The 9,875-nt window shown below is 43.3% G+C and overlaps 2 protein-coding genes across 9 annotated transcripts in view; one reads left to right on the forward strand and one right to left on the reverse strand.

The window, feature by feature from the left end:
* The window catches only part of Elp2 (elongator acetyltransferase complex subunit 2), a 35,317-nt gene extending 32,454 nt beyond the window's left edge, over window positions 1–2,863 (reverse strand). For all 4 annotated transcript variants that reach the window (XR_001175005.1, XM_013014914.1, XM_013014913.1 and 1 more), the window contains exons 1-2: window positions 2,710–2,863; window positions 590–668 (exon numbers count right to left, since the gene is read on the reverse strand). Coding sequence is in view for 3 of the 4 variants with exons in the window: in XM_013014914.1 (XP_012870368.1) it covers window positions 590–668; window positions 2,710–2,847 (217 nt within the window). In the remaining variant the exon portion in view is untranslated. The remainder of the gene's footprint in view (window positions 1–589; window positions 669–2,709) is intronic.
* A 176-nt stretch (window positions 2,864–3,039) lies between these two features.
* Window positions 3,040–9,875, forward strand: part of Slc39a6 (solute carrier family 39 (zinc transporter), member 6) — a 24,841-nt gene continuing 18,005 nt past the window's right edge. For 2 of the 5 annotated variants that reach the window (XM_013014948.1, XM_013014952.1), the window contains exons 1-5: window positions 3,511–3,611; window positions 4,158–4,343; window positions 5,512–6,321; window positions 7,641–7,824; window positions 8,584–8,753. In XM_013014948.1, coding sequence (XP_012870402.1) covers window positions 5,521–6,321; window positions 7,641–7,824; window positions 8,584–8,753 — 1,155 coding nt within the window. In that variant the 5' untranslated portion in view covers window positions 3,511–3,611; window positions 4,158–4,343; window positions 5,512–5,520. Of the gene's footprint in view, window positions 3,124–3,510; window positions 3,612–4,157; window positions 4,344–5,511; window positions 6,322–7,640; window positions 7,825–8,583; window positions 8,754–9,875 lie in introns of those variants that run through there. The other 3 variants (XM_013014949.1, XM_013014951.1, XM_013014950.1) reach the window with 3 other exon arrangements.

Consider the following 9,875-nt stretch of genomic DNA (forward strand, 5'->3'; position numbering starts at 1 on the left):
GGAAGGAAGGAAGGAAGGAAGGAAGGAAGGAAGGAAGGACGGAAGGAAGGAAGGAAGGAAGGAAGGAAGGAAGGAAGGAAGGAAGGAAGGAAGGGAAGGCAGACCAAAATGGATTAAATTAGAACTCAACAGCAAAAGACATGACAGAAAATATTTAAAACCGGAGATTAGCTGAATGGCCAGTGGTCATTGAAATAAAGGAAAAATCAAAAGGTCCCTAGAATTTACTGTGCAAAAATGGCTCAAGCCTTTAATCATAGCTAATCAGGAGGCAGAGATCTGAGGTTTGTGGTTCAAATCCAGCTCGGGCAGGAAAGTCCAAAACACTCTGATAACCAATTAACCACCAGAAAACTGGAAGTAGCCACAGACAAATGATGCTTCTAGACTCATCCTAAACAAACTTGTGTTATCTATATTTCCACTATTGTAAGTACAAATACAGGCCAGATTCTTAACAAGAGAATACAATTTTTCTTCTATTTCCTAATAGCATAACATCAGATAAGATAATGGTAAATTAAAAGAAAAAAATAATATCCATCAGAAAACAACTGAGATTAGTCTTAAGCATCAGAGTAATACTTACAGCCATTCTGTTTACATATCCACTGTAAACAGTTGACTCGAGCAGTATGTCCGTTCAGGTTGGTTACAACCACCCTTTTCTATAGGAAAAAAAGTAGCTGTTATTTAGAATGTAAACCATAGAGGAATTAAGAAATTAGTAAAAATCAGCTTTCAGAATTTTTGACACTAAAAAGGTGAGAGCCATAGCTTTTCAGTTGATATGCTTTTCAGTCACTGTTACAAGGCTAGAAACAGTAAAATCCTTTTTTTTTCCTCACCAAATTACTCAATACATGAACATCCTTTCTTCATCCACTGCAGAATATTTCAGTTATATGACTGCTCTTTGTAAACCCTTTCTCTTTTTCTATGGCAGTACTAGGATTTCAACTCATGGTCTCACACTTGGTAAGAAAGCATTCTACCTCTTAAGTTACACTTCCAACCCTTTTTACTTTCATTTTTCATACTGGATCTTGATTGTTGACTGGGGCCTGCTTCAGACACAATCCTCGCCAACAGCTGGGATTCTTAGTATGAGCCATCTTGACTGACCTACAGCCCCTTCTCTATTTGTTGTCAACAGCACTGGCTTCATGTCTGCTTATATGCCAACCAGAATTCCCACAGCTGGGAAAAAAGGAACATAGAGGCAAAGGTGCATAAACTAATATATTGTACACAAACTAGTATACTGTACACATTTTCTGTTATTTCATTTTTCCTCCAACAGACTGAGTATTCCTTAATAAATAGTTAATTACTCCTAACCCAGTGCTATCTCATAGAGAATGCTGAAAAAGGTGCTGAATGAGTATCATTCCCTAAACTGTATTTAAACATTTCACCTGCTTTACATCTATATTTAATCAAATGCACAAGCAACAAGTTGAGTGCTGGTGGCTCATGCCTGTAATCCTTACTACTAGAACTAGGGTGGCTGAGAGTAGTAGGATCAAGGTTGGCGGCCAGCCTGCACAGAAAAGTTCCAAAGACCTTATCTTGAAAATAACTAGTAAAAGGCTTGGATTATTAATTAAGGCCTCTCTCCTCTATCTGTGCCTTGAATACTAGAGGTAATACATTTAATTACAACAGTCTAATATTCTGAATTCACTCTAAAGTAGAAAAAAATGGGGATTTCTTTGACATTTTGTCATTTAATGAATGTGACCAAAAAAAAATTAAAGCACCACCAAAAATTTGGCTATAGGAGTGGCTGAAGTCAGCACAGCAAACAGAGGGTCTGAGTTCAAACTCCAGAATGTGCAAAATACACACACACACACACACACACACACACAAATCTAACAAAACAAAGTGCTTCTTAGGCTCAGTACTTTTTATATTAAATATCTCTTAACACGGCCACAATGTTACTATTTACAATGGGATGAATGGAAAGCACTGGAGTAACTATATCCATTAAAAAGACATCTACCACTGACTGAGTCCTACCTTTAGTGGTAACCCTACAGTTTATTCTTGCTCTTTCAAGCTTTCTCTTGCTATTCATGAGTACATGGCAAGCAACAGTAAGAAGAAAAAAACAAGCAAGCTGTAGTAGGGAAAAATAATTTTCCATATGAAAAGCTGAATCTGCAAAGACTGTGAGAATAACAATTTTTAATCACATTAATAAAGCAGTATGATAAAAAACAGAGCCAACATCTCTACTGGACCTTAATTTCTGGCTTCATCGTTTATACTAAGGCTCTTATTGAGCTGTGTGGTGTGTTAGTTCAGGGCAAGGGAAAGTCTGCTTTATGTTATCAGTCCTTTAAAAAAAATCAATATGTGTGCTAACGGATACTAAGGAAAACTCAGAACCGAGTGAGAAGCCATCTGTAGGAAGATGGCTTTTATTCCTTTCAAAACCCAAACTGATCCTCCGAACAATACCACAGACCCTGAGACAGCAAGTTTCAGAAATTACTCTTACTCGGGCTTCTCGGCGGGGTCACAGTCAGGACCCCGGCGGCGGGGATCCAGGCTAGGGACAAGCCCCAGGCGTCGGGAGACCGCTCCCGCCCCGAGACTAAACCCAGGCCGACCCCACCGCGCACCCGGCCTCCCGCCGCGGGCAGCGACTCACAGCCCGCCCGGCACGCCCAGCAGGCTCCGCCGGCCCCCTCGTACCTGAGGGTCATACAGAACCACCGAGCAGGACGTGCCGAAAGCCAAAAGCCCTCCGTGCCCCGGGCTCCAGCTCAAAGCTCCGCGGACTCGGTTCGGGCAGCAAAACACGTGAGAAACCTCAAGCACAGGCGCCACCATGATGCCAGCTGGTCAGCGGCGGAGAGACCGGGCGTGCACTTCCGCTCTGGGAGCGGAACTACTCCCGGGCCGCTTCTCCCTCAGGCGTCTGCCGGACCTCATTTCCAAACCGGCACGGGGGGCGTGGCAAGGGTGACCCCGCCCCTGGAGTAGGCCCCGCCCTGCCCCGCCTGCCGCGAGGCCCTTGAGTCTGCCGGCGGCTTCTCGCTCTCCTCCCTCAGGCCACTCCTGAGCGCGCTGGCTGGGCGTGGCAAGGCTCTCCCGGCGCTACTTAAGGTGCGTGACTGGGGCGCCTCGGTGTCCCCTCGCGGCCGGGTTTAACAAGTCAGCTCGTGCTGGCTTGGGAGATCCTGGCCTGCTATTGTCAGGCCTAGGGGAGAGACCCTGCTACAATCACTACCAGGCCGCTGGGGCCGCGCCCCCTCCTCTCCGGCCTCCGCGAGCCCCGGGCGTCTGCGAGCACGCGGAAAAGCGGATCGGTCAGTGCAGACCGGGCGCCCGAGCCGGCCTGCGCCTGCGCCGCGGTGCCGCCCGCTGGGGGCGGCGGTCCCGGCGCGCGGCGGTAATTACCGATTGTCCGGATCTGGGGAGGCTGAGGCGCGCGAGGCGGGGCGTTCCGGTGGCTGCGCGGGGGTCACCCCGGACCGAGGCGCGGTCGAGCCGAGGAGACCGCCGCTCCTCCGCGCCCGGTGAGCGCGGAAAAGACGCCCGGCAGACCACCTCGGAGGATCCGAACCCGAGCGTGGGGCCGGGCCGAGGAGGGGGTGAGTCCAGCGAGTCCGGGATCGGGGAGGCGGGAAGGGAGCCCGGCAGGCCTGGCGTCAGCCCCGACGGGGGCCAGGCAGAGGAGGGATGCTGGGAGGAGGGCCCCCGGGGGTGCCCACTCGTCCTGGCGTGCTGATCTCCCCCAGCTTGGAGTGAGAAGATGGGCTGGCTGGCGGAGGGGGAAGGAGGAGCCCAGAGAGGGCTCTCCGGTGGAAGAGGGGAGGATGATCGGTACTTTTTAATCTCGTACTCGTCGTTACTGACGTGTGAAAAGATAAAAGTGTTTCAAAGAAATCTCCTCGTCGTCTGCTGGGTTTTCGTCCCACGCGCCCCTCCTCCAAGGCCCGTTTCCCTTCGCTTTCTTTCTCCTTTTTGGTAACTTACGGTGACTTGATGAGGCCGGCGGGACCGGTCAGCCCCAGCGCTCAGCATCCTCCCCCGAGGACGGCTGGGAACTGTCTCCAAAGCCTGTCCCCCACCCACCCTACTTCTCCCCTCCCCTCCCCGGAGAAGACTTTCTTAATGGTTCTCTTTTGCTTGTTCAGTGAATTCTCGAAACTTGAGGCCCCAGATGTTCTATAAGGAGTCTAGTTATATATGAGCCTCCCTTCACCACCGTTCCCAAGATGTTAAATCAGCTCCACGGCAACATCCGGATTTAATGAGCACTTCCATATTTTCTTCAGCCTGAAACATAGGTATTACAGACTTGGCACACAAGAATTGTGAAGGTGAGAGAGCCTGGCTTAAGGAAGAACAATCTTGAAAGTAGGAGAGTTTAGTTGTCCCTATTCTCATTTAGTCCGAAGCAGACCTATATGAGTCTTTTACTGAAGACATAGGATTGACCACTATCTGGCTTAAGTGTTGGACATCTGCTGGGTGCTGAGCTATCCCTCTGTTGGTTTCTCTGAATATTCCCTGCTTAGCTGAGCTCTGTTGTTTCAAGCCTCACTCTGATTCCCAACTCCTCTTTGAGGGCATAGGCCTTGCTCTCCAAACCTACTGTGTGAATGAATAGTTTGATAGTTTCCATTGGCTTGTAACAATTTGAGAGCAGTATAGTGCATTGTACAAGAAGTTTAATTTACTGTTCTTAAAAAACTTACACAATCACTCAAAAAAGGGAAATCTGTGTACTTATATGAAAACAATTCTGGTTCATTATTGAATGTAAGGGGAGTCTCATTTGTGCGATTTGAATATTAACTCACCAAAAAAAAAAAGATTAGAATAGAGACAAGTGGATTTGTATGTAAGAAAATTGTATCCCTCTATAAAAAATTTAAGTGTGGTTAATTTTTCTACTTTACTTTTTTGTTTTATTTTTGGTGTTCAAAGATCCTTTGTGATATGATGTGATGGTAGATGTGTTAGGTTTAATTTGTTTTTGAATCATTGTTCTCAAAAATTTGCCAGTATGTGGGCTGGGAAGGTGGCTCAGTAGTAGAGTGCTTGCCTTGCAAATGCGCGAGGCCCTGAGTTCGATTCTTCAGCACCACATAAGCAGAAAAATCTGGCTGGGGTTCAAATGGTAGAGCACTAGCCTTGAGCTGAATTGCTGAGGGATGGTGTCCAGGCCCAGAGTTCAGGCCCCACGACCGACAAAAAAAAAAAAAAAAATGCCAGTACAGTTGTGAACGCATGCATCTCCCTTATCTCTGAATTACTGGTACTTTTACACTGCTAATCAATCTCTTAATGCTCTGATGCTTCCTGTGTTTTAGCAATGAACTAGAGACCCTAGTATTCCTATTCTCCATAACATCTACAGCCACACTGGTCACACCAAATGCTGCTCTATAAACATTGATTTTGATTAGAAATCAGTTTTTATGAGGTTTCTTAATTGTAGTTTTTAGAAGTGAAGTCATGATTTTTTTTTCTTCTGTCTTCCAGGAGGGTGCAATGGCGAGGAATTTATCTGTAATCTTTATTCTGACCTTTGCTCTTTCGGTCACAAATCCCCTTCATGAACTAGAATCAGTAGCCGCTTTCTCTCAGACCACTGAGAAAACTAATTCAAATTGGGAATCTGGCATTAATGTTGAATTGGCAATTACCACACGGCGACACCATCTACAACAGCTCTTCTATCGCTACGGAGAGAATGATTCCTTATCAGTTGAAGGGTTCAGAAAGTTGCTTCAGAATATAGGCATAGATAAGATTAAAAAGGTCCATATACACCATGACCATGATCATCACTCTGACCATGAGCATCATTCAGATCATGAACATCACTCTGACCATGAACATTCTGAGCATGACCATCACTCTGATCATGATCACTCTGACCATGAGCATCACTCTCATCGGAATCATGCTGCTTCTGGCAAAAATAATCGGAAAGCCCTTTGCCCAGACCATGACTCTGACAGTTCAGGGAAAGATCCTAGAAACAGACAAGGGAAAGGATCTCACCATCCAGAACACACTGGTGGTAGAAGGAATGTCAAGGAAGTTGTCAGTGCTAGTGAAGTGACCTCAGCTGTGTACAACACTGTCTCTGAAGGAACACACTTTATAGAGACAGTAGAGACTCCAAAACCTGGAAAATTTCACAAAGATGCAAACAGTTCCACCCCACCCAGCATCATAGAGAAGAGACGAATAGGCCGGATTGCTAGTAAGAAAACAAATGAGTCTTCAAGTGAACCCAGAAAGAGCTTTTTGTATTCCAGAAACATAAATGACAATACCCAAGAGGTAAGATAAATGGGTGCATTATTTTAATAAACTTAATTGTCTTGTCATTGTCACTCTGTCTAGTTGTAAGAAAAGTAAAGAATTTGTAAGAAGATATCAGGGTTATGTTCGGAGAAAATCTTTAAAGATGAATATTACAGATAATGGAGTTCATTAGATATGGAGAAATCTGTTTTAGTTCTAATTCCATAATACATAGAAGGTAGAGGATTGGCAAAGCAGATATTTTAGGAAAAATAGATTAAATGAGCTGGTGAAGACCAAGCAGAGTAGTGCTGCCTCCTTGAAGGAAGAATCACTGTGACTTGTGGAATAACTGAAAATGGAGCAGCTACTAAGAACATTGCATTGGACATATGAGAACTCTGTGCAAGGAGGTTCTGAGTTCCTGTAGCTTTTCTGTAACAGACTTCTAGACTCCACATAATCCACCTTGCCTGAGAGACATCAGGACAAAAGCAGCTGGCATATTTTAATAAGCAAATCTAAGTACTTCATTCAAACCAGTATATTATTGTACCAAAGTTTAGAATGATCTCACCAATGGTCATAGCAATAGCAACACTTTTAGTAAAGTTTGTTCAAGTAAATCTGGCCAAGAGTTGTGGGAAAGTGAAATCATCTTTACAGCCAGGGTTTTGTTTTGTTTTGTTCCTGTTTTGTTTCTTCCCTTGGAAGAGTGAGATGGTTAAATAGCATGGAGTAGATTTTCTTCAAACTAAGCTTCTCATCCAATTAAATTGTTGAAAACATCTGCCTGCTGGGACAGGCTTGTTTGTATTAATCAGTGTTGCCCTCTGCAAAAAAAAAAAAAATCTGCATAATTTAGTATCTTCTCATTGTAGGGTGTTATTTTGCTATATATGTAGGCAGAACTGAGCTCAGTTTTCTCATGTAGGGTCATTTCTAGAAGAACAACATGTCATGGGCATGTTTAGACCAAGTACTACAGAGTTAGAACTCAAAGAGATTTCTCAATATCTAATGAACCCTATTTCGAAATTAAAGCTCATTTCCTTAACAGGTTTATACAATGAGTTAACAGGCATATGAATCCCCATTTATCCCCAAGCTTCTTCCACTTGAGGCTTTCTAAGTGACTAGTGATGTAATTGCTTCTCCCAAGTAGGCAGAGTTTGGTGGCCTACCACCATTGTGACATTGTAGCTAGAAGGCACCTTCCAAAGTACTGAAAACAGAAGTTGATTTTAACTTGCATTAACTTAAACAAGTAAGGAAAAGCTTTATCATCCAACTACATTTTTTATTTCTCTCATGGGAATGCCTTTTGATTATTTTCATTCCTTTGTTTCTTCCAGTGTTTCAATGCATCAAAGCTGCTTATGTCGCACGGCATGGGCATCCAGATTCCATTGAATGCAACAGAATTCAACTACCTCTGCCCCGCCATCATCAATCAAATTGATGCTAGATCTTGTTTGATTCATACAACAAGTGAAAAGAAGGCTGAAATTCCTCCAAAGACCTATTCATTACAGATAGGTAGAATTACCTTTTTTATATCTGAGTGATTTCTAGTAGATTATGTTGTGTTTCATCTTGTGTTTGCATTTATCCATTATTGCTTCGTACTTTTAGAAATATTATTTTGCTTGTTCTTTCATGAATATGAAGAAAGCGTTTTATTATCCTTTCAAAAGTAAAGTAAAACCTGGTGTGGTGTTTCACACCTGTAATCCCAACACTGGGGAAGCTGAAGTAGGAAGATCATAAGTTCAAGCTGATCCACGGATATATAGTGAGACTCTGTCTCAAAAAAAAGATGAACCAAAATAGAACATTGTTGACATGTCTGTGGCTTTTTATTTCATGTCAGACTATTCGGGAATCAGCGTTTTACTCTGCTTTTTAGGAGTTTAATTCTTTTCTTGGTGGGGAAATTACTGAGTTCCTAGCTTCTTCCTCTTAATTTCCTTGTACTAGAGATTGATCCCAAAGTCTCACACTTTATAGTCAAGTGCTCTACCAACTGAACTATATCCTCCAAGCCCCATTTTTTTTCTCTCTCTCTTTTGTTTGTTTTTTGGGGGAGGGGGAGAGACAGGGTCTTAATTAACCAGTCAAGTTACTCATTTGAGTTAGTACCAGGATTGGTGGTTAGTGTGCTATTGCATAGCCTTATTTGCATTGAGTTTGTTTCCTTTAAGCTTCTTTTCTCTTGCATGTCACTTTATGCTACTCTGTGCAAGTCTCCTTCAAAGTGTTCAGTTGTATGATTTTCCGTTGCTTTGTTTTTAACAGCCTGGGTTGGTGGCTTTATAGCCATTTCCATCATCAGTTTCCTGTCACTGCTAGGGGTTATATTGGTGCCTCTTATGAACCGAGTGTTTTTCAAATTTCTCCTGAGTTTTCTTGTGGCATTGGCCGTTGGGACTTTGAGTGGTGATGCTTTGTTACACCTTCTTCCACATGTAAGTATGATAATTTGTCCTACTAGTTTTCTTATTCAGTATTGAAAACATATGTAAATTAGTTTGTACAAGAATTCTTTGTATCACTATGACCAAAGGTTAGATGTTTAGATTCATTTCTTTTGAAGGGAAACTACCAAATACAGACTAATTTAACTTTTTGAGCACTTAATAAAAGATGATAGCTTCTGCTCAGACAGTACTGTGACAGACTACTACAGTGGTATTATTTGCTTACATTTGAATAATTGTCAAAGAAATAAAATTGATGATCCTTTATGTACTCAAGAAATTTAGAAGTTGGGCTGGGAAGGTGGCTCAGTGGTAGAGTGCTTGCCTTGCATGCATGAGGCCCTGGGCTCAATTCCTCAGCACCACATAAGTAGAAAAACCTGGAAGTGGTGCTGTGGCTCAAAGTGGTAGAATGCTATCCTTGAGCTGAAGAGCTGAGGGACAGCACCTAGGCCTAGGGTTCAGGCTCCACAACTGACAAAAAGAAAAAGAAATTTAGAAGTTCCTTCAAAGTTTTATGTATATATTTTGAGATTTATACTTTAAACTGAGTGAATTCTTAAATAACATAAATTGGGCAAAATGCTTTTTTCCATTAAATATTTGGGTTGACTCCCTGGTAGGAATTTTGACTCTATTTTTTAATTTCCCTTCCAGATCTTTAGGTAAATGGGAAAAGGAGATAATTTTTAAACAGAAGTTCTGTTCAGAAATGAAAGTTTTTCAGTGACAGTTCTCCCTGAAAACTAGATGACAGATATTCGTGAACACCTACTATGTGAAGTAACTCAAATACATAAGAGTGTATCCCAAAGAACTTAAAGAGTGTGTGTTTCACTCCCATTTTCCTCACATGAAGTAGCAATAGTTACTGCTGCAAGCTGGGCGCTGGTGGCTCAACGCCTGTAATCCTAGCTACTCAGGAGGCTGAGATCTGAGGATCTCGGTTCAAAACCAGCCCGGGCAGGAGAGTCCATGAGACTCTTATCTCTCCAATAAACCACCAGAAAACCGAAAGTGGCGCTGTAGCTCAAGTGGTAGAGCGCTCGCCTTGAGCTGAAGAGCTGAGGGACAGCACCCAGGCCCAGAGTTCAAGCCCCACGACCGACA

This window comes from Dipodomys ordii, unplaced genomic scaffold (genome assembly GCF_000151885.1).
Source record: "Dipodomys ordii isolate 6190 unplaced genomic scaffold, Dord_2.0 Scaffold25, whole genome shotgun sequence".
NCBI classification, from domain to species: Eukaryota; Metazoa; Chordata; class Mammalia; order Rodentia; family Heteromyidae; genus Dipodomys; species Dipodomys ordii.